The 24,662-nt window shown below is 41.0% G+C and overlaps 1 protein-coding gene across 2 annotated transcripts in view; it reads right to left on the bottom strand.

The window, feature by feature from the left end:
• LOC146364491 (metabotropic glutamate receptor 7-like) overlaps positions 1 to 14,151 on the bottom strand; it is a 74,356-nt gene extending 60,205 nt beyond the window's left edge. Inside the window, exon 1 of one of the 2 annotated variants that reach the window (XM_084918243.1) lies at positions 12,625 to 14,151. In XM_084918243.1, the coding sequence (XP_084774369.1) occupies positions 12,625 to 13,128 (504 nt within the window). In that variant the 5' untranslated portion in view covers positions 13,129 to 14,151. The remainder of the gene's footprint in view (positions 1 to 12,624) is intronic. The other variant, XM_084918242.1, reaches the window with a different exon arrangement.
• Between the last annotated feature and the right edge of the window lie 10,511 nt (positions 14,152 to 24,662).

Here is a 24,662-nt window from a genome sequence, read left to right as displayed (position 1 = left end):
AAAAAAAAAAGAAATCAAGAATGGGGGAAATAGTTTTTCACAGCACTGTAGATTCTGCAATATACTCTGATGAGAACAACCCTTTGTTCAATCATGACCAGACGGCCCTGAGGCTCTCTGTTCTGCTTTGTGCTCCGGGTGTCATGCATCACTGAGGACATCTGACCTGCCAGTCATGTCAGCAACACACTACAATCCCTGCACAAGCAGAACAATGGACAATAGTTCACTCAGTGAGCCCAAGAAGCTTTTTCCAGTGATCTATTGAAAACCTGCCAATAGTGGAAGAACTGGACACGGTCTTTCACGCAAAGCTATTCTGTGTAAACAGACTCCATTCTAAGTGAGATCACGATTCATCAAAGCGAGTGTCTCAACTAATGGACCGAGAAAATTTATGTGCGATGTGTTTTTGTGACATGAACATTTCACATAACTTCTACTCGCAGTGTAAGAAGGCTACACGCTGTCATGTAGTTCAGAGCCGGAATCAAAGATGCGCAACAGACGCCAGATCAGACAATTACCCCCAGACAACTTAACCAGCCGAAACAGGAACGAGTCCTGCCAAATACAATGAAACTGTCACACATCACTACTGAAAGGTTATCTTTATTTTCAACACGAGCGCGAACATGCATCTCTCCCAGAACAGCTCATGTGGATCTCAAGCCTGCTAATAACACAATCTGTCAAACGAGCTGAAATATCACAAACAAAAAAACTTCAACGTATAAAAGATCTAAAAAGCTGAATATTGAGCTTTTTGGCTCATTGATCATTCATAATACAATATGTATGAAGTCTTGATGTATTTTTGTACAAATTTCATATGCGTTTCATAAAGACGGATTTTCTATATATATATTTTTGTGTTTTCAGTAACTTTTAAAGACTCAGACATTAATCCAAATCCCTATATAAAAATGATGACAGGGTTCAGAGACAGAAAATTCCTCTATAGCGGTATTAGTGAAGCTAAACACATGAATACGGCATTGAAGAAAGACAGGATTATGTGAATTGCACATGGCCTAAATGTAAAGTGTTAACATATAGTAGAAGGACACCTCAAAGCGTCAGTGGTTAACTTGGCTGCTCCATAACCTTTTTTTGGATGATTTCTCCAAATATAAAAAGGTGTGATGTGTTTCCAACTGTGCACAGGAGCTGGAAAATTGAGCATTGAGAGGGAAGGATTACTGCCACCCAAAAAACCCCACACACACATGTATTTGTCATCTAGGAATTCATTAAATTAAAGTACAAGAACTCCTTGCAGATATACAGTACCTCAATCTTAGCCATAACTAGAACATGCCTAAACTCAGCCCCCATCCCAACCAGCGGTTAACCTCGTGGTAAACCACACATCAAGAATTATGTGAGACTCAGCCAGCAAGTCATTAAAATTCAAATGAGCTCTGCTACCGATAACCACAAACCGTAACGATCTGCCAAAGAAAGCGCCCATCTAGCTTTTAACGAGAAGCTCATGTTAGTGACAGTGTGGAAGGATGTAAAAATTAATGGCACCCTCCCTCAGCACAGCATGTAGCTAGGTGCATGCTTCCTTCAGATGACAGGTCTAGAAAGCAGAGCACAAAAAGTACAGCTTCTAAATAAAAGTGCTAACATCAGGTTTAGGAAGTTTTCTGGAAGGAGATCCAGCTTTTTTAAAAACAGCTTTTTACAGTGGATATCTCAAAAACTGGGCATCTCATATCAAAACATTTTACATAGATGAATAGCACTCCAGGCCAGAGAAAAGTCAAAAATTGATTTTAAGGTGAGCTGTCCCTTTAATGTGAATGAATATAGGCATTTCAGTAGCAACAAACACACTTAATACAAGCAGACATAGATACTAAAACATAAGCTGCCAGGCATATAGTGCACAAGCTGTAATACTAACTCTGAAATACAGTGTGGTTAGATTTCTTCGGTACTAAATACATTTTTTATAATTAGCCTCATAAACTAAAGAGTGGCGAGAATAGTCTTTGACAAGATGATGCATCGTACACAAAAGCTGGAGCAAATTTATGGTGGCATGTATCGCATTTCATTGGACTTAAACTTCCAGGTAATGAGCACATGACACCTCTATGCATAATCCATTGTTGCTATTGATCCACCAAGCCTCATTAAGGGTAACATGTAAGTGCTTCAGCACTGATAAGGCAGTTAAAAAACACTATATTCGGTCATCAATAGCTTCTGTCCAGGAGACAACTGCAGTTTAAGCATCCTCTATTTGAAGGCAAAGAGCTTCCATAATTTGTAAAATGTCAATGGTGATTGAGGTCTTCCCCCAAATCAATGTACCTGTCAAAAACGGGCGTTTCAGAGAGCCCTTGAAATCCCACAGGATTTGCATGTGAAAACAGTAATCCAGTCAACTGATTTTTTATGTATGCTGGCTGCTGAGGCACAGTATACTTTTCAAGCTCAAAAGAACAGAGGACACAAACACGTTCAAACAGCACTCACACTCCACTGCATAGCCAGCAGAGAGAGGGAAAGAAAGAGAAAGAGAGGGAAGAGGGAAGAGGGAAAAAAACATTCACCAAACATTATCTCGAGGGAAATACACACAAAATGAAATTGAAGCTAATGAAACTCTGGAGTTCCGCTCTTCTATTTTCACATGTAAAATCAACAGGTATTTTAGCTTAACTACCTGGGGCCCATGCTGCACTCTAATAATTTAGTCCCCCAATAAAGGCCAGAGCGTGCTGGCTGATATAATGGCTATACCGTATATTACAGCGTGTTGTCTGAATGACTGTTTTGATGCACCCCGAGGCCCTGCTGTAATAACACAACTGAAGGACAAGGAATGAATCCCAGTGACAGTTTATTATGTACACTGTGAAGAAGAGAATACTGGACCTCGACATCTCTGATAGAAAGAGCAAACATGCTCATACACTCACTGGACACTTTATTAGGTACACCTTTGTTAGCACTGAGTTGGACCCTGTGTTTTGCCTTCAGAACTGCTTTAATTCTTCATGGCACAAATGCAACAAGGTGCTGGATACATTCCTCAGAGATTTTTTTCAGATACTGACCTGATAGCATCACACAGTTGCTGCAGATTTGTCGGGTGCACATCCACGATGTAAATTTACCATATCCCAAAGGAGACCTGTTGACTGTGGAAGCCATTTGAGTTTTGCGACACAGCACGTTTTCCTGCTGGAAGTAGCCATCACAAGATGGATACACTGTGGTCGGCAACAATACCCAGGTAAGCTGTGCTGTTTAAACAATGCTTAATTGGTACTGAGGGGCCCAAAGTGTGCCAAGACAATATCCCACACACCAGCACACCACCACCCACACCCTGATCTGCCAAATATAAGGTAGGATAGCTCTGTGCTGTCACGTTTTAATGCCATATTCTGACCCTGCTATCCAATCATCGCAGCAGAAATCGAGACCCATCAGTCCGGACAATATTTTTCCAATCTACTACCGTCTAAGTTTGGTGAGCACATTCAAATGATATCCCCAGTTTCCTGTTTTCAGGTGACAGGAGTGGCACTTGGTGTGGTCTTCTGCTGCCTTCAAGGTTTGATGTGTGTTTAGAAATGCCTCAGTTGTAACAAGTGGTTGAGTTACTGTTGCCTTTCTGTCAGCTCAAAGAAGTGTAGCCATTCTCCACTGCCCTCTGGCATCAGCAAGACATTTTCGTCCAGAGAACTGCCACTCACTGGATATTTTCTCTGCTTTGGACCATTCTCTGCGTGAGAAAATCCCAGCAGATCAGCAGTTTCCAAAAATAATCAGACAGACCTGTCCGGCGCCAACAATCATGCCACGTTCAAAGTCATTTAAATCACCTTTCTTTCCTATTTTGTTGCTCAATTTAAACTTCAGCATGTCATCTTGACCACGCTTGCATGCCTAAATTTGCTAAATTGCTGCCATGCGATTGCCTGATTAGAGTTTTGCGTTAATGAGCAGTTGAACAAATGTATCTAACAACAATGGCCGGTGAATGTACACATTAAAACAGGCATATTCAAACAAAATTGTATACATGCAGTACTCATGTATACAATTTATTTACTCAACTTTTTCATACAACTTTATTGTTAAAGTTTTACACTTTAAATTTACACTTTACACACAAAAAGACTAAACCCTTTACTGTGTACATTTTTGTTATATTCTGCCAGATTTTTAAAAAGTAATTAAAAGTTGTTCTACTTAAATTAATCACAAATTAATGCCTCAGGATAATTATCCGATATTTGTCATAAGTAAAAGGATCATACAAACTGCACTCATTCTGATTAGTAAATTATGAGGGTATTTCGAATCACAGTCCAAGTACATTTTGCTGAAAATGCTTATATGCTTTTACTTCAATAAGAAATCTGGACTATACAATCATTTGTTGCACTGCAGCAGTTTTCTTTTTTTGTATTAGTTCAACAAAAATAAAGGTTCTGACTAATTAACACATAAAAGCGGAAGACATATTAATTATGGTAGTGACTGCATTAAACATTGAAATATACTAATTATACCTTTTAAAAATCATCAAAAACAAACATCTCTTCTCACAAGCAAATGCAAATCTGGGGCACATTAAATTAAAGAGGAAACTAAGAAAATATAAACACTGCAGCAGAAGGGCCATTGTGTTTTTTCTTTCCTCTCTCGCAGTCCTAACTGCCGTGTGGCGTGCCTCTACTTCTTGCCGCTCTTCAGTGGCATGCCAACATCAGAGCCCTCACACGGGTGTGCAGTCTATGCAGAGCCTCGTGCCACCAGCCTCCAGGGACGGCAAGGCAGACATGTGAACAGTGCATCTCCTGTCACTTTTAAGTTTAAGTCACGCTGCAGGAAGTGTATTAAGTGTATTGTTTTATTAACCCTCAACCAAATGAAGTGTGTGATGGAGACTTCAAAACAACAGTGACGATCAGATCTGTCAGTCAGCAGGCCGAGCCACCATTTTGGTCTCTAATTATTTAATTTTGTTGTTGTTTTTATCTGTCAGGTGGAAATTTTGTGCAGAAAATCTTGGTCTCTAGAGGATGACTGGTGTTCTCAACACTTGTTTACCTCCTGCTGCACCCTCAGCCTAACACTCCTTGTTTTCAGACCTTTTAACCATTTGTTGTAACGCTTCACTTTACTCTCCATTAAAATGAAAAAGCAAAACGTTCTCACTGTTGAATGATTTCTTACATAAAACACACACATACAGAACTCAGGTTCATTTCCATCAACCTTAGCTAGATTTAAGTTCTAAATGGCAACGTGTATTTGTTTGCGAACATGCTAACATTAGCATACTGAAATATTTGCTAACATTTCGTACACTACTTATGAGCATAATGTGTTTGTAAGTAGATTTAAGAGGCTTTTACTGTTATTTTCATCTATTTACAGACATTACTTCACTTTTGGATGTCCACAGGAACGTGCTAATAAATGCATTAATACACATAGCTGCATATTTACATTTTAACATGTTCTGACCATTTACTAATGTTTCTATACTGCTCATAAATGTTAATAAGGACAACTAAAGTAATGTCTTCCTCTTTTTTCCTTCTGTTTTCACCTTTTCCCTTAAAAATTTATATATTTTATGTGTTGAGAGCAAGTGATAAGAACATAAGAGAACAAATAACACAATCCAGGTCTGAGAGGACCACACGGCACACCCTTTTGAAGAAGCACACGCTCTCACAGACAGCACTAAAAGCAGCCTTTTAACAGTTCCACTTAATTCATTTACTAGGATTGAGACAGGTGCCGGATAAAATACAGATCATATTTAAAAAGCAAATTTCATTCAGATATCCTGTGCTTAGCCTTACAGCACTTAAGTCCACTGTAGCTAAGTGGTCCAGCCTCTTAGCTGTACTGTTGTAGTTTGCTGTAGTTTGTTCCTGCGTGCAAACGAAACTACAATGAGGCCTCTGATAAGTCTTTTCAGCCCGTGCTGGATCATTTTCTGCTGAGGCAATGGGGACAATTTTTCCTTTTGGAGGGATGAGTGAGAGGCCGGCCTGCAGCCAGCGGAGACCTCCTCATGCTTTTCCACTCATCTCCGTAAGGAGATTGGACGTAATGGGGTTTCCTCTTCCATGGCTCCTTCTGCTCACCAGATAAACTGCAGCAAACTTCCAACAAAGTCTTAGTGCTATTCTTGTCACATTTTACAGTCATTCCAACAATAACTTTTGACGGAATACGGTTGTGACCTCATTGTGAGCAGAGCTAAGCTTTTAAGCAGGTGGCCTCGTCCCCACCCTCCAGGGCAGTGGAATAAAATAGGGGAAACAGCCCCTCTGGGGAAGTCAAACTGCAGCAATTGTCAAGAAGAGACCCAAAAGCCCATGTAGAAATGAGGGATGGCACCTCATTAAAGACACCATATCAACATTTTCCAGCTATAAATGGAATCACAATGCAATAAACAAGCTGCATTATGATTGAAAACAAAGAACGGTATAAAAATGTACTGGCTGCGTTTTCATTGAGAAACATTTATTCATGTAGCAAGCTATTATGTAGCTTAATAATAGGGTGCAGCATCCCCCCCAGGCCTGCAGGGAATGACCAAGACCTTGATATAAGGGCTTGGATGGTTTTTCATATTCTCCCCGTGGCAGTCTACTGACCTAATGGCTTTATGTCAACAGAAATGACAACTAGTCTAACAGGGATATTTTATTCATTTTATTAATATTGCATTACTTGCTCGCCATGTGTTGTGTTTGGGTGTGTGAATATATACCTGGTCTACTCAACAGCACTCCTTCACAACATTGCTTGAACTAAAAAGAGAGGAAGGAAGGAAATTTCAAAAGACATCACGCTCTTAGGCATCGTCTGTCTCGGCGGTTGTCTGTGTAGGTCTGAACCCAGGATTTGGCGGACTCTTTGATGCATTTTCCTTGAGTACAGTTCATTATCTGAAAACATTTTGTAAACACTGCAATATGTGTGCAAAAAAATCCAATTTTCACATCAAATCCATGCACATTTATTGCTTAACAAGATCAGCGGTTCTCAGTCCCGCTGAAATCCTCTCGGAACAGATAACATTGTTTGAGGATGCACCAAGAAAGGTGAGATACATTTGCTTCTCGTCGTATATTGATCTTCCTGTCTTTCTCACTTCGTCCAGAGTTCAACACGTTTGAACTCTGGCCTGGGAAATGGCAAGTCCCACCAATATCCAGCCAATTTAAAAGAGCCGGTGGAATTGACCTCTTCTTAAGTAAGTATTGATTGTCTGAATCCTTGTTTGTATAACTGTATGCTTAGGAAGGTTCTTCCTGGATGGCAGGGATGCAAGTACAAAAAACTATGGTATATAGAAACTGATAAAAAATGGTGTATATTTGTCAAATTCTGGAAACTCTTACTAGCCTATTAATGATGTTAATACCTGCAGGCTGTGCTTGTATCCCTGCCCGCATTATTTCCTGGATTTCATGCGTTTTAACACAAAGTGTGAGCAAATTTCACCTTGCCAATTCGGGTTTAAACTGCCCATAAGTCAGCACTTGATTAAACGACTGGAATGGAAACCAGCAGGGCTCTCAGTCTCAACTAGAAGTGAATGTCACCGAACTATAGACAATGCATTCAGAATCATAAATTAAAGTGCAACAGACTCATTTCAAGTTCAACAGCATCTCTCTGCATATGTTTATTTTGTTTTTGTTTTTTTGTATTTTTTCTTCTTACAGCTCTAAAATAAGTATACTATCTAATGTTGTCATAACAACAAAACCATAGAACTTGTAAAATCAGCCACCACCGCAACATGTCACTTGTTTTTAAGTTAATCACGTAAAGCTATTAACCCCAGTCTTCATGTGCATGACAGCATTATTACAACGTTTCTCTCTCAAGTATTACACTTTGTTAAAGCAATGTTTATATTTAGAATGGCCTGGATCTCCGATAGTGCTTTTCTACAACGTGTCTCAAATCCACTTCACACACACACACTTTATTCTGTGTCTAAGTAATCATTCGGCATGCAGACTGGAGCAGCCAGGGATCGAACCCCCAGCTGTCCGCTCAGCAGAAAGCCTGCTCTACATCTTGAGCCACAGCCACCTGCAATTTAGGATCATCACCCTATCTTAAATGTGACTAAATCCACAGATGATGTGTCATCACATCTCATCTATACATAGAAGCATGTTCACATCCTTATTTTAATCTAAAGGTCGTGTACCCAAATAGAATGAATAAGATGTCTTTTCTGTCCTAAAATATGCTTCTTTTATTTGTTTACTTTTGCGCACACAGTGGTGCAGCGGTTAGCACTATCACCCCCGGCACAAATTTTCCGAGTTTGAATCCACCAGCAGGCTGAGGGTTTTCTGTGTGGAATTTCCTCCCACGGTCATGCTTCTTAGACTTATTGGTGAGTATAAATTGGCTGTGTATCTAAGTGAATCGCTATCAGCCTCTACACGATAGACTGGTGACCTGTCCAGAGTCTACCATGGTGGATAATCAGGAAAAATTGATGTTTGCATGCTGCCTGCATTAAATTAACATCGCACGGTGATTTTCTTTCTATTTGAGAGTAACTGTGTGGCTTAGGTTCACTAAACCACACAGGTACATTTTGTGATCTCATAATCTAATATTCAATAATTCCCTTTTTATTTTGTGGATAAGTCACGACTGCAAAGAAGGGTGGATATAATTGGATGGGTTTGATGGCTTATTAAAGTCATCCATATACAGTCGAGTTTTCAATTTCCATCTGCATGCTAAATCCCACTGATTTCTCAAAAGAGAACATTTGGAAATATCTAACGTATTTATCTCATCTCTCGTATACAGTATAAATTCTGCTTGTTTTTTATGCTGTTAAAAACATTTTTCATTTTATTTTTGGCACAGCTGACTTTCTTTTTATAGTCAGTAGTCAAATGTGCACTACTAAAACTTCATTCACCGTCCTCTTCAGTAACAAATCCAACTCTGTTGTTTGTGATCTTAAAAAAGTTTACTTATGAGTTAAATGCTGAACCTTAGTTGAGAAATAACTGTCAAGTTAGGAAATTAATTTTCTTTTTTTATCCACGTTTCAAGCACTTGTTATAAAGTTAAAATGTACTGAGTTGGCTTTCTATGTCAAACTCTGAATAAAAGCCAATTAGTAAGTGATGGAGAGGAAATACAAAAGCCAAAGCCACTGGTGTGGATCATTAGATATCCACAAGACAGTTGTGTTTCCATCCCTTCAGCATTGGTAATAGGCCAATTTGTGGGCATATATGTGCATATCTACTCATATGCTGGCTACTTAACATACCAACGGTGTCTTTTATCGTATGGCTGAATGCAGTACTAGGGATGTGACTAATGGACATGAGCTGCTGCAAGCATCCACGTACAAATGGCAACCGTTACTGTGTTTAGAAAACTAGATATATTAAACCTGTGCCATCCGATGTCACTTTTAGAGCTTTCTCCAAAACACACACACACACACACACAGCTCCTTCATATTCCTTTGGTGTCCGTCTTTACCATTGTCAGTTAAATAGATCACACTGCAAGGCTTCAATCTCCTTCAAATCAGTCACAGTGATGATTCTGTGAAAAAAAGGGGGGAGATAAAAAGCAGACCGGAGCCTGTCAGGGCTATGAGAGCAGAGGACGTCAATGCCTCACTTAGACAGCCAGTCTGAAGGGGCCGGTTCCCCAGACGAAGAGGACAAGACGGAGTTCACCTGCATTCAATACAAAGTTTTGCCACCGCCTTTGGGAGAAGAGATGCGACGGAGCATAGCAGGCTGCAATCCCTGATGTAAATGTCATCAGGATCAAAATCAATTTCATGATTCATTCAAGAGGCCAGAACTTTAAAACGTACAAAGTTACCTGTTATTAATTTTTTTAAATTAACAACAGCATCATCTTCCCACCTCTGCTCGCATTCGTAGAGTAAGGACTCGACGATTTTCCACACACATGCAAACAATTCAAAAGTTTGGCTGATTGATTTTTTTTCCTCCTGTGGCATTGTTGCTTCTCATTTCCAACACAGCATGAAAGGCACTGAAATAAAAACATCTTAGCAGCAAATCGGCCTCACCATGGCAACAGTATTGATCACCTCTCCTGGGTCCTCAGAAAAATCTATCCCTCATGTCAATTTCCCAGCACTAACAGTTCAGCAGCTACTCACGTCTTGAATAGACAGGCATGATATTTAGAATCTAGTAATAAAACCTACAATCATTATTTAGCTTCCCTGATGATTCATTTATCGCAGGAGTGAGATACAAAATGACCTGATGATTTTCACTGAGAACAATGTGGGGAATCGGTTGTCACTATTCACAGTCTTGAAGCATAAAGATTACACTAGGATTTCTTGATTATGGAGCTCAACCAATAATGAGGTCTAATTGAAATTGACTAAGAGAAGAAACTGAACGCTTTGTAGAGAGTCCGTCTGACTGAGGTCTGATCTTTTTGATATGAATCCCCCCCCCCCCATTTGCTGGTTTAATTATATCTGAATGGGGGTTTCTCAGGCATTTGATGTTTTTCACAAGACTCACTGAGTAGTATATAGATTTTATTTCAAAGCAGCCTCAGAAACTTAAAGTTGCTGCCACCTACCAAACAAACACAGTGTGACTAATGCAAGTAAGTGGGTATGTATTGATTATATTGTATCATGTGGCCTCAAATTTATCTTGTTATCCATAATACCATTGTTTCTGGTTCCACTGAAAACATAAGTGTGCTCAGAGGCAAAAAGGTTTAAAGGAGGACTGAATCTAACTTCTCAAGGTATTTGGATTTAAGTGCGCTGAAGAAATATGCCTTTTTTTCAGCACTTTGAGGAAATGAGAACAAATGCAAAGTGATGGATGGGTCTGCATGACAACTGCTGTCAATCCACAAGCTTGATTACAACACCTGAGCTTCAGCAACACCACGCCTACACTCTGACAGCTTGACACTTGCAGACGTGTTGGTACACCTGGTGTGAGGAGGAGAGAATAAAAAGAATTAGGGACTAATCTGGCTTCCCTTTAAACCCTCTCAGTTTCACAAATGCATAGGTTTTCAGAGCTTGCATGAAACTGAGGAACTCTTGCAACCCTCGCGCCGTGCAACAAAATAACAAGTGCAGTTATGCTTCAAAGCGTAACTGCAGGGTTTTGAAGATCTTGTAATAATAAAAATTTAATTTATTAAGTGAGCCTACGAAGAGAGAACAAGAACTAAAGCTAGGCTGAAGATTGTGGTGTTGTGGTGGGGACGATCAGTCCGGCAAAAGGAACCACAAACCCTGGATATGAAAAATGAATATATACATATATATATATATATATATGTACACAAATGTGTGGCATGTGTAAGTGTCTGTAGAGTAGAAAGGGAAGACGACTGGGCGGGGGGTGGGGGTTAAAAGCTTGTTAAGTACTCTGACGGTCTTACAGATGCAATTAACCAGCTACTTACACAATTTGTCGAACTGAGCTGGAACAAAAACAATGACTGACAAGACTCTGAGTTACAATCTGCATGCAGCTCTTCCCCAGTTTAAACGCCACTCTGAGTTACAATCTGCATGCAGCTCTTCCCCAGTTTAAACGCCACTTTAAACTCGCACAGGAAAAACTGTACAGAATTATGCAAAAGCATGCACATGTTTTTTCGAGTAATTAAATACTTTGCTATGTAGATGTGTTTTAAATAATTAATCTTTCTGTACTGGTGCCTTGCTGCATTTCCCATTTCACTGCAGCACCAGCAGTGGGCCAACATCATCAGTTGACTCTCAGCCAACAGAAATAGAGACGTTTTCCTATATGCTCAAGCTATGCCATTTGGAAATTAGTCTTGTGAGTACCTTTCATTTACTTGCAGCCATCGAGCTCAATCAGGCTGCAAAGCGATGGAAACAAGCTTATTTTGCAGAAGGGAAGCCCCCCTTCCCCCGTAGGTAAAAGCTAAAGGAAACTCAAGCATAACTCAATGCTTTCAGGTTCAAAACAATTCATAAAACCGCCTGCAGTCTGACGTACAAGAGGTTCATATAATCATGTGCAATCATATGAAACAGGCCTTTTATTCTCAGGAGGGGGTTGTTGAGTTTGGGTGTGATTGTGTCAGGCTGTCAGTGCCCACTCATCCAGACTCCGGAGTGAGACTGGAACAGACGGGAGCTGTTCTTTCAGCACCACCGGGGACAAGCAACAGCACTCTCAGCTGTCTCATCCACACAGTCTAGTGGATTGAAAAACCACCCAAACTCACTTCACCTTCCTTTTGTGCCCCATGTTTTAAGATGGAGAGAGGCATCAGTGAGAACACATCGAATCCAATACCACCATCTGAAAATAGATTCTTGCTCATGATGGATTCTCTCTCTCTCTCTCTTTTTTTTTGGTGTCCTTTCTCAGACACAGTTTTCAGCTGTTTCACTTTTGCTGTCCTTTCAAGCTGCTTTTGGGCGACCAAAAAAGTGTGTTTACCCCTCTCTAAAGCGCATCATTACCTCCAAATTCAACAAACTTCTGCTGCAATAGTGGGAAAAAAATGCGATTATCTTAAAGCCACAAAACTAGTGCACACGCTCAGACTTGCCTGGAAGAGGCGTAGGATGTTGGCAACCATAATCGATACTGAACTCGCCGAGGCTCCGATGACTCCCACCACTTTTTCAGGCTTGACAAACACCGGTGGGTCCCCGTTAGTGCACCGCACGTCGGAGGTGTCCTTCGTGATCAGCGCTTGCACGAAAGTTAACGATTGCTCCAGCGCATAAGTATCCCTCGAACAAGTGTCCAGCACCCGTGCGCCTAAGGTGATGTTGGGTAAGAGTTGCTCGTCCTGGTTAATTTGGTCCAAAGCGTACATCATGGCCTCAAGCCGCTGGATGCCGTTCTCTTTTTTGAGGTCCCCGCACGGCGCACCATCGATTCCTCTGGCATGCACCGGGAAGAGTCCGCCGAGGGTCAGGTGTCCCTCAGTCCGTATCGAATGGGGTGCATAAGTCTCCTGAGGCAGCGCGAAATCTATCACAGTCCTCATAAACCAAAACACCCTCCATATAAAGCTCAGCTTCACGCGTACACCGGGACAAGCCATGATCAACTTTTAGGAAGGAAGAAGCCTGCGATCCGCCGATGATGAGACCAGAAGAGGCTAAGAAGTTTGCTAAAACGAACCCATTCTTGTCACCAGGGAGGAGATTCAACAAGCTGGGCTGAGGAACCAAGGAGCAGCAGAAGACTCAGGCGAACTGCGCCCATCGTTTTACAGCCAGGAGTGAGCGGTTAAGCTTGTTGAATAGTGAAGCCCCTAACGGAAATTTAGCGCTCTCAGGAAGGGAGGCTACATCCATTAGTTAGAGAGAATATCACTGAAAGGAGACGAAAACCCGCAGCAAATTATCTGGCCTAATTTTGTCCATTTATGCTAAATCCAAAGAGCGAATAGAAACATAATGAAACCGCTGCGAGGAACTGGCATATCTTCACAACCCAAAGCCCGGAATTTAAGTATCGTGTAGTAGGAATTATCGCTTTAAATCAATACTTCTTAGGACCGGCAGAAGTGGGTGACATTCTCCTTCCCCAGAACAACTCCACGGGAGCGCAGGAATGGCTCGCTCGGCTGTGGTGTTTGTCTCCCAGGGGTGCATATCATCTCCACAGTCTCCAAAGGAGGGGAGGGAATGACGGAGGGAGGGAATGAGGGGGGGTGGGTTAAAAGAAAAAGGAAAAAAAACGGTTAGTGTGAACGCAAACGTGCGTTCATTAAGCAGTGGACTAAGAAAAAACAGCTAATTAAATCCCCGGCTCTTTCTCAGTCTCCGCAACCGGTCGCCTTTATACAAAATGAATGAGTCACAGCGAGGGATTCACTGTGTGCGCCGAGTTTTCAGCCCCCTTTCGACGCGAGACGTCATTCAGCTGGCAGCAAAAAAGAAAAAGGAAAAGGAGAAAAAAGATTAGCATCACTTTGTGGAAAGGTTTCCAGGAAGTTAGCGCTCGCTATCTTCAGACAGAAGAGAAGGTAAACAAAGCAAACAAATGGACTTACAGACTTGAATAATAAGACAATTGTTCCTCTGAGTGCCTTTCAGTGGCTGCATCTCAGCATTATAATCTCTGTCTCCCTACTTCCCCTCCCTCCGTTATCCCCCTGAAACACACACACACACACACACGCACACACACACACACACACACACATAGACACAAAAGTGTTTTCCCCCCCTCTTTTCTTTTGATGTTGACGGTGGCAGGCATGGAACAGAGATCTGTGGCATTATGAAAACACAGAAGAGCTGCAGGTATGAAGGGCTTCACCCGCCGACTAAAAAGTGCCTTTCCTGAAATAGTTTTGGATTCATTACTGATGCACCTTTAAAACGGAGCAGAGTGAGGTACGGGAGGGAGAGAGAGCATAGCAGACACGTTTGGAGGGGTCCAGGCTGGTCTCCAAGGCAACCCTTCTTCAGAAGACTCCTGATTCATCCTGTGCAACCCTCCTGCCCCCACAAATAAACGCATATCACCCCCCCCCCTCCCCCCCCCCCTCCCCCTTACCACACACGCACATCATCAACATCATCCTGGCTAAACATACTGGTCCACAGACTGGTGAGAATTGCCCACACCTGTAGGAGCATGGAGGCCTCACATCTTCCTAACAAAACTCTATCATCACCAAACTATTTAATTGCACAGATGGTACTTTTACAAACAAGCAGATTATGATAATTTGCTTTTGTGGGCATACATTAGCCAGGGACTCACTTGGCAACTTGAGGCATTAATTAAAAAGGTAGTTTCTGCTTTGCATTCAAAGTAAATCGCACATTCAAAATAACAACAATAATCACTGTAGTCTCTGCTAATGAGTACATGTTCAGTGGGTTACGCGGAGAGAAGGGGAGCGAGAGAAGAGGTGCCCGCTGAGCACTCTGTTAATACATAATTCATGCATAAGCCTTCATTTTCAAGTAACCTTAGAAACTGACCACTCGTGAGCCAGCCAACACACATGCAGCAACAGCATCCACATTGTTGGTGGAAAAGCAAAGTACAGCGGCACTCTGGGAAACAGGAAACAGGAAGTGGATTACAGGATAAGTCCCTTAAGTTGGTTTATCATTGAATAATAAGCAGCCTCAGAGAGTTGCTTTATCGTGAAAATGATTATGAGGCATGGAATCCCATTTTATGAACGTGTTCATTCCATTAGTTTCTGTTCAATTAAAAGATTAGAAAAGGCGATGTAGTTCTAATTGAAACATGTCCTATTGACATTACAGGCTTGGATGGACAAATTTCTAATTAATTAAGTTGAGATTAATTCGAGCCTAATCCGGCCATGTAGTGTATTTATCTTCATTAGCCACGCTGAGTACATGAATATCTTTCAACAGGCAACTCGTGCATGTCCAATGTAGTTTTGGGTGTACATACTGTACACTGGGGCCAAAATTCATGAGATGCACTAAAAATACATTTAAGGAAACTGTGTGGGAACTGCAGGGAACAGACTGCTGAGGAGAGAAACCAGGGATGTGAGAGGGGAGGGAGGCAGATGGCCACCTCCACAGTGAGCACACTGAGACAGACAGGAAGGCAGGACTGGAAAAATGCAGCAACAGCCTTTACAAATGACACCCGGAGAGACTGGTGTCGCAACGCACGACACTAATTCCCCAGCTCGGACTCGGCGGTGAGACTCCCACTTACACTGTCAATGGAAAGGTTACTTTTGAAAAATGGGGCCCTCACTGTGATTTAATTCACTGACTAACCCCAGGAAGAGGGGCCTTTTCCCCGGGGAGGCTGTGTGATTTAGACTGAGATTACACCTTGGTTTGGATCCTTTCTTTCTCTCCCCTTCCTCGCTTTTATACAGACAAAGAGTCACGTGTCTGTGCACTCAAACAAATTCCATTTCACTTTCATCATGGGATGAAGTAGGAAGCAACAAGAAAGAGGAATGAGAGGTTTATGTTTAATACACAGCTGACCAAAAAACCAAATAGAGTCATAGTTTTCACATGGCAGGGGCACACAATATTTAACAGGCATCCTGCCAGATAAATTATGGTCTCCTTTGAAAAAGCCAGAGCTTTTGTTTCAAGCATTCAATAACTTGTCTGCTCGATACGGTCTTTTTCAAGTCAATTACAGGGGCTGGCACTGTGTGCTCCTCTAAAGAACGACGAATTCAAGAACAATAAAAAGTCAACATCCAGGACAAGAGGCAATAAGGTTTCTTTTTGGGCAGACACTAGGCACAATGGGCTCTGTCTGTCAAATTAATTAACCTGGAAACCTGTTTAATTCCCAGACTCGAATGAAAGGGCGATGGTATCCACAGGAAAGAAATAACTCCAGAGCTGGAGGTAATTGCACGTCGAGGTGATTTGTTCGAAAGCACACAGGCCACCAGCCTGTTTGGAGTCATGCATATTCTGCGAGGGGTGAGGTGTTAATGTTAGATCAATGTAGGAGCATTGTTAGATTAGCAACATGAAGGTCACTGAGCTGCTGGGCCCCCTTGTCTCATTTTGTACCATCTGCTTTGGAATAATAAAATCAGGGCTATCCAAGCTTTTCTGTACCACTGTAACCAGAAATAGTGCCTGTAAGGAGACAAAAAAAAACATGTTGTAATTCTACAGGCGTGCTGCACGAGAAGACAAATTCTTACCTCTTCTGCTGTTTATGCCAAAGACAAAGCAGGTGCAGTGCAGCTAGGACGATAGACTCTCCACACTCTCAATTACGATTGTAATCCATCTGTCATACCCTCTCCCTTCTAATTATGTCTCTGTAAAGCTGTTGCTGTGAGCTCAGTACCCATTTACACTCTGAAATGTGAAAGATAGACAGATAATGCACAAGTGACCACTGGAATACATAACTGCAGTGGGCAGCTTGGTGACAGCTGGTTTTCTCGTGTTTGAGTTTGCTTACATTATAAGTGCACATTGGCAAAAATATAAAGTGAGAAAATGGAAACCCAGTATAATATTAATGGAAACTATAGCTGTTTTTCTTACATAAGACAAGGGTCTACTCCTTATTGTGAGCCAGCATGGTTGTGATAATGACTAAAGGTGTTATATGTGACAATAATGAATCCAAAGGTGCTGACCTTCCACCCACAGAGGCCAGGAATTTTCCAGAGACCCTATTAGTGGGTAACTGGGCCTTTGTTTTGATGGCTAACGTCATGCTCCACTGGACTCACATGGTAAGTGGGTGCAGCTGTGTTAGTTAGCCAGGAGGACTTTAGCCACAAATTTGATTGTGATAACAAATGCCTATTGCCGTACGTCCGTTAATTAGCCAATGCTTTGAGCAGCTCTGTGACATTTTTCTTTTTCTTTTTTTTTTCATCTCAAGTGTTTTTACGTGGCCTTGTGAAAGAGGAGATTTTATCCTCAGTCTCGGTCAGTGAGTCATTACAGCCCCTCTTCATCTGTGTTTCAGTTTTATGGGGACGATACGACAGGCCTGTGAAAGAATATAAAAAGCTACAGCCGGCATTTGTTTATCTCATCTTACGAAAGGATAAAGATTAAAAGCAGAGGAGAAAATTTAGGCTGTGTTAGTCCAAAAATAGGGTATATAGGGTAAAGACACAAACGGGTTAAAATAAAGTCAGTGGAAACATGATATAGCCAGGCTTAAAGTCAAAATCTAGTTTGCTTTCCTATAGTTGCTACTCAGACTACACAGCTTGTAACACTAAAGACAATAGCAAGCTCCAGGTATCGACTGTACAGCTTGCAGGATTTTAGATGATGTATACTTATTGATGATGGACATACAGCGCACTTGATGAGGAGTTGACAGAGAGGTTTCGATTCCGTAGAAGCGATTTATTTAAACCTGCTGAGAAGCTGTTGCAATTCTTGCTGGACACAATCCAAAGATTGGTTTGTACCACTGATCGGTTTTCCCATCAACTAAATCAGTGAAAGCAGGTGAAGCTCTCCAAAAACCATCAACGGTTATACCGCTATGTACTGACCTTTTCAGTGGAGAATCGTATCAAGTTTTATTAATTTTGTGCTTTTCTTTGTGTTGCTGAGGTCTTTCCACTTTTACCTTACACTTTCTTCTCAAAGCGGGGTGCCTGACTCACTACACTCCAAGTTGAGTGCTTTTTCTGGTTAAGCTATCAAACTAGTACTGCTAGACTGTCAGTGTGTTCTTGTGCTGACTATAGCTGTTTTCCTCTTTCAATGTCAGTGAAAGTGCCTTTTCTACTTCTATTATCAAATAGAAGTAGAAAATCAGAAGTGAAAAATCAGCAAGAGAACAACAGGCTGTTATTAATGCACCCTAGCAACTAATACTGCAAGGCAACCACGGTAGTCACATGGGTATTCACATGAATGCATCGCTAAGATCTGGCATAATTAAGACTGGGTTTTCGCTTTGTTGCTGCAAACGAATGATGCGGACAGATGACGTGCGTTCTAAAGACTAGTGTTGATAATAAAGTCAGGACGATGCTTGGTAAAGTCTTGTTGTTGCTGTATAGTTGCTGGGCAACCACACTGATGAAAATGAAACTCTTTAAATTTGGTTAATATCACAGAGACATCATGGTAAGAACATCTGGATTTTAGATTTATCATAGTGCAGCTATTTCTTTAATGCATTTGCCTAAGGTTACAGATGAAGAATTACTTTGTCACTTGTGAGTTTTTATTAATCCAAAGACTAAAAGAAACACAGTAAAACAACATTTAGGTCCAGTATTTGGGAAATGGCACATTTTATATACCACCACAGTGGATTTGACATCAAACTCTGAAGATATGATTGACTTTCAGCTTTAATTCAAGAAGTTTAACACAAGTACTTCATTAACCGTTAAGGAATTACAGACATTTTATACACAGTCCCTTATTTTCAGAGGTTCAAAGGTTAATGAACAATTGATTACCCAGCATTTTCATTACAAAGTGAGGTCGGTTCCCTTGTCATTCCATGACAAATTAAGTGAATAAAGGTTTTGCAGTCCACTCCAAGCTTTCCGGGCATCAATACAAGTGAAAGGGCCCGTCTTTAACATCTTTAGGCTGAAAAATGAAAACAGACCTATGAAAAACTTTACGTGGCAAAATCAACAAACTAAATTCTTTCAGAATTCTTTCTTTACTTAAGAAAACAAACCTCTCATCACATTTAGCCATGTTAAGTAAACACATGAGGAGGTCAGATGATCATTATCAAGGTCTACAATTAAGCGATTCTTTCATGAAAAGGGTTTACACTAAGGTGCAAACAACTGGTTATGCTCAAAAACATCTAAAAGAGTCTGTACAGTTCTGAAAAGAATATATAGAGAAAACCAAGATTTACCTGTACCAGAATGATGGGAAGAGAAAAATATGGAGAAAGAGAGAAACAGATGATGCACAGTATGCCACATCATCTGTCAAACACGGTAGAGGTAATGTTATGGCATGGGTGTGTATGACTGCAAATGCAAGCAGTTCGCTGGTGTTTATTGATGATGTGACTGCTCAGAGAAGCAGCAGAATCAGAACTCTGAAGTGTGCAGGGCAAGAATCCCTGCTCAGATTCAGGTAAATGCTGCAAAACTGGATGGATAGATGGATAATGACTTAAAGCAAACTGCAAAAGCAAACAAAGAGTTTTTCAAGGCATAGAAATAGGATATTCCTCAATGGCCAAGTCATTCCTCTGATCACAACCCAAATGAACATGCTTTTTAACCCTGGAGAACCCATGGGGTCAGAGCCGACCCCATTGGTTTTCTAGGGAAACCATGGGGTCAAATTTGACCCCATGGGTTCTCCAGGGTTAATAACTGAAGACAAAACTGAATCCAGAGAGACCCACAAACAAGCAGCAGCTGACAGTGGCTACAGTAAAGGCTTAGCACAGCACTGTGGAAGATTTTCATCCAAGTATGAAAAACAATGCTTAAATTGAAAATTATGTTAATATGTCCAATTACTTCTGAGCCTCAGAAAAAGTGATGGCTGTAATTGCTAAACAGTTAATGTCGTTTTTAAATTAATTAGTGTTTAATTTAATTAATTAAAGCTTAAAGTCTCACTTCAATTGCATCTTTATTCGATGATTTGTGCGAAAATCGTGTAATTCTCCAAATACTTCGTAACTCTGACTGGAATAAGGACGCTCATGCACAGAATGGTGATCTGAACATTTAAAACCCTCCGGCTACAAACACTCAGTTTGTTCTTTTTGTGACATCCCAGCGTGAGAAGGCAGAGGATCTCACAAAGAGCGCTTACCTGGAGAGAAAACAGACATTTGCGAACATGGCTGAAGAAAAGACGGCACAAGCTGATAGATATTCTGAAAGTTTTTGGATTTTCCAGAAACAGAAGGGCTTTAGCTAACAGCCTCCCACAAGAATACCACAGCCACATCTGTCCACTCATGCCTGCCTCTAAAACACTTTTGAGCACAATTATACGACAATCACTGTTTGTGAGTATGTGTGCTCACAAACAGTGTTTATGAGCCGTGTGATTTTAACGTATCCGGTTGTTAAGTGATGACGTGACAAATCCTACTTCCGGGCCTAAAGTAGTCTGCATTTAATATGGCTTTTGTGTTGTTAACATGTTTAATGTTATGTATTTTCTTCTATTTAATCTCAAAAAGCTCCTAAAACAGTCAGTGATCACTGTTGACCTCCCTCTGCTTTTATTACCGCTAATCATTTATTTAAGCTCAGTGTTTAAAACCTTAGGATGTAACTAAAGCCCAGCCCATGCAGCAGTATATGAATGACTAACCTCGTATTGTGGATGGATTATCTCAGTTGTTCTCCTGGCTTAAGTTTGGTCCTTTTACAGCATCCTGCCATGCGATTACATTTGTTCCTGACCACCGAGAACAATCACGTTAACTTTTATCGAGTGGAAAAAAAGTTAGCTTGTTTATATTATGCTAACATAGCTGTGTCGCTAGCGGTCGCGTAGCACATCATTATATACCAGCTAGCCAAACTTCAGTAACCCTACAAACGTCACTGCTGTTTAGTTTTCTGTCTTCATTTATGTTGGAAGTGATAACAGAGCTGTACGTTTTAATTTGTTTCCAAAACCTCGCAGTCAGGACATGCTATATTGTATTTAGATAGAAGCTAGCGAGCTAACTTCCTGCTAACGTCTAACTCTGTTAAATGTCATTAATTCCGTTTTCATGGATGCCTGGATGTTAAACTCAATTGTTACACCTGGTAGAGCAGAACGCTGATCATTTTATTAAAGATGAAAGACTTTACACAGTTTTTCAACTCTCAGTAATGCCATAGTGATCGTTTGATATATGGGCCTGCAGTGGAGTTTAGGTCCAGACACGGCTAGTGACGTCAGACTTAACGACCGGATTGCTTAATCTACTCGATATAAATACCAGAGATTAAAAAAAAAACCCCAAGGCTTAAGGTCTGTGGTAAAATATCTCCAGTTTCAGACTGCACTCGATTAATACAGGATTTTTTGCTGTATGATTGTTCAAAGGAACACAAAATGAAGGGTATGAGAAAAAGCTTTAATTTAGTTTTCAGAATTAAGCATCAATGTTTAACATTGATCTTCTCCCCTCACTCCCAGCAAGAAAGCAATTAAGTGTAAGATGTTGAATTATTCCTTTAATGAGGGTCTATATAACGATTACCTCCCTAATATCTGTGAATGAACATATTATCAGCCCTTTTAGCGAATAACCCCGAGTCGGCTGGTGAGTAACTGAAAACTAATAACTGCTGATAAATTCTAATTAGAAAAATGTCAATATTTTCTTGCCCCTCTCACTTAAACGGTGACTCACACCAGATCACTTTACATATTGATCACCTTACCATTACTCACAGTTGTTCCTTTATAACAACTGTGAAGAGCGCTGGAAAAAAAAAAAGAAGAGATAAAACATACAGTGATAAAAATCGGGACATTTTCTCAAAACAATGTGCGGCTGAACTGTTTTGATCTACGATTACCATTTTTATTCAAAAATGGCTTGTTCTTGTTTTGAATTGATTTCTGTCCCCAAGGTAAATGTCCAGCAGTACAAGGCATTTTGCAAAGTGCAGACTGTGGCTCCATATAAATTGTAGCACTGCACTCGTGATGTGACACAAAGGAGACCTCCGCTTCCAATCTCGGCACCTACAAGCCCTCTCTCTCTCCCTTCTCCTCTTTCAGCTCAGAAGTGCACAAGTGTTAAACAGCAGTGCTTCTAAATGGGCCAAATATTCCAGATTAAAACTATCTTCATGTTAATAAAGATGACAATACTGAGACACTGCACATATTGCACTGCAGATGGATATCATACCCTCATCAACCCTTTCACTTTGGCAGGCACGCATGCTAATTTGTTATTCTTTTAAATTTATGTTTTGGCATCTGGTCACTGTAGCGAGTTAGCATTTGACATATTTGCAATGCACAAGTCTGATGTTGAATTATGTTATTTTTTAATGCTTACTGTAATATTCCCCAAATGAGCTCAATGTTCCATTTTTCAGACAAACTTTATATTTTAAAAACTGTTGTTGTCATTAAAACCGTGTGAGTGGATTATATGCCCGTGCTTCTTGAATTAACTGCAGTGCTGTTTGTGTTGCAAAAAACATATTTCCTTCATCTTACACAGCTCATTACCATATGGAGCTGCTAGCAAGGACTGCGGTGGAGGGCAGGCCTACTTATTTCAGATAAGTGCCCCTGCAGTCTTTACCGCAATTGGAAGCGCATACACAAAAGGTACACACACACACACACATTTTCAACAAGAGTTTGCAAGAGTGCTCGCTATTGTGCTATTCATCATGCACATGAATTAATCTCGCTCACTCATTAGGTGGAAATTAACGGTGTAACAAATTACTGCACGTGGATATCACATAAGGTGGAACTATAAATCACTGCCTATATGTATAAAAGCCACTTGTTTCAGTCGACACTAATGGTTGCTGCCTCATACACTTTTTGTCGCCTCCTTTTAGTTGGAGACTGTACACAATTAAAAGAAGTTCCAGTTAAACCATTCCCCATTTTGACCATGTGCAAGCCTGAGGAGTGTGCAGCCTGACCGTAATCCCCTGGGTTTATCTGTTCAGTGAGCTCAGTGCTTCACGGTCCCCAAGTATCCCTCCTGTCTCTCAGGCTCGGTCTGTCCCCCATGGCCCAGTGGTCCCATTGGAGCACTGTGGCTGGAACTTTGGGTCACAAAAGCTGCGTTATCCCAAGGGCAGTTCCACTGTTGGCACACTGGGTGCTTTTTTTTGTAGCCATCACAGCTGATGTCTTACATGAGAGGAAAAGTGGTGGAGAGATGCATATATTTACACAAAGCTACGCACTGGTGACAATATGGAGATAAGAAGAGTCACGGTCAAGTCAGGGTCCCTATGTGGAGGTGACTGCTGTGCTCAAACATAGAGAAAGTATCAGCAAGCACAGTGTTTACAGAGTTTGGAGGGAGGAATAATTGTGTATTGTAGCATTTAATGGGTGCCCGACAGTGTCAAGTGAAAGCGAGTCCTGTCGGCACAGGGCACAGCACAATACCGACAGAGCAGAATGGGACTTCTTATGGTTGCTCGGGGATTGAATAAAGCCCAGTTCATTTGCTGCATATCACGTTTTGTTACATGGTTTCCGACAATTCCTCATATTTCATCCGTGCAGCTGGCAAAGGGCGTTTTATATCCTTCCTATTTCCCCCACCTTTCAGCTCGTTTTAAGCTCCTACATGTCATGGTGGTGCTTTTTCTCCTTTTGGAATTTCTCCCTTCTTGCTTTCAAGCTGAAAATCAAATCTATAAATCAAAAGCAATGGGAGAAAGACATCAGGACTGAAGGGCATTTAAATCCTTTCAGAGTTCCCAAAGCTTCAGAGAGTGAAATAAACAGGAAATTAAAATGAAGCTGGAAATGGTAGAAAACCCTCTTTTTAGGAGATTGAAACCAGGTGCATTTCTCTGGTATATATTAAGTACTGTTGGGAATGAAGCCTCCCAACCCTTATTAAATTCATTACAAAAAGAAAGATTAAATTCTCGGAGAAATGCCAGATGCGTCAAAAAATTATAACTGATGCTTTTTGCTGAAAAAGATTTGAGGAGGTCACGAAAAACGCTGTCACGCTTAATGTGCAAAAAAGCTGCCAGTTTCAAAGTTCTCTTAAATTACATCATGTAAGTTATCAGGTTGAACATAGCCTATAACCATGTCGGCTCACCTGGCTGTGTGTTTTATTGAAATATTGCTGCAGAACAAAGTTGCTGGCTGACCTTCAGAGTAAACTTCATTTGCATAAAAGCTCGTGATTAGACAAGGTGCAGCCACCACTGCAAAAACAAATTTGTTCACACTTGACAAGCACTGGCTGTGTTCATGACTGAGAGAGCAGGTGACCATAATTTACCACCCGTTGGCCAAACGTGTGCCAACAGGTGTCCACAGTCAAGCCTGTCAAGATCTGTGGCACTATGAACAGCAGTGCTTTGAGTTAAATGCTAGAGTAGATAAGGATTACATGTTTACTATGTTAGCTTAGCGGGTTAGCATGCAAGCATTTGCAACACACCACGCAATCAATAATGAGACAAGAATGAAG

Source organism: Perissodus microlepis, chromosome 20, assembly GCF_051167445.1.
Source record: "Perissodus microlepis isolate ML-2025 ecotype Zambia chromosome 20, ASM5116744v1, whole genome shotgun sequence".
Lineage (NCBI taxonomy): Eukaryota > Metazoa > Chordata > Actinopteri > Cichliformes > Cichlidae > Perissodus > Perissodus microlepis.
The sequence above is the reverse complement of the archived record's forward strand: the minus strand, read 5'-3'. Positions and strand labels throughout refer to the sequence as shown.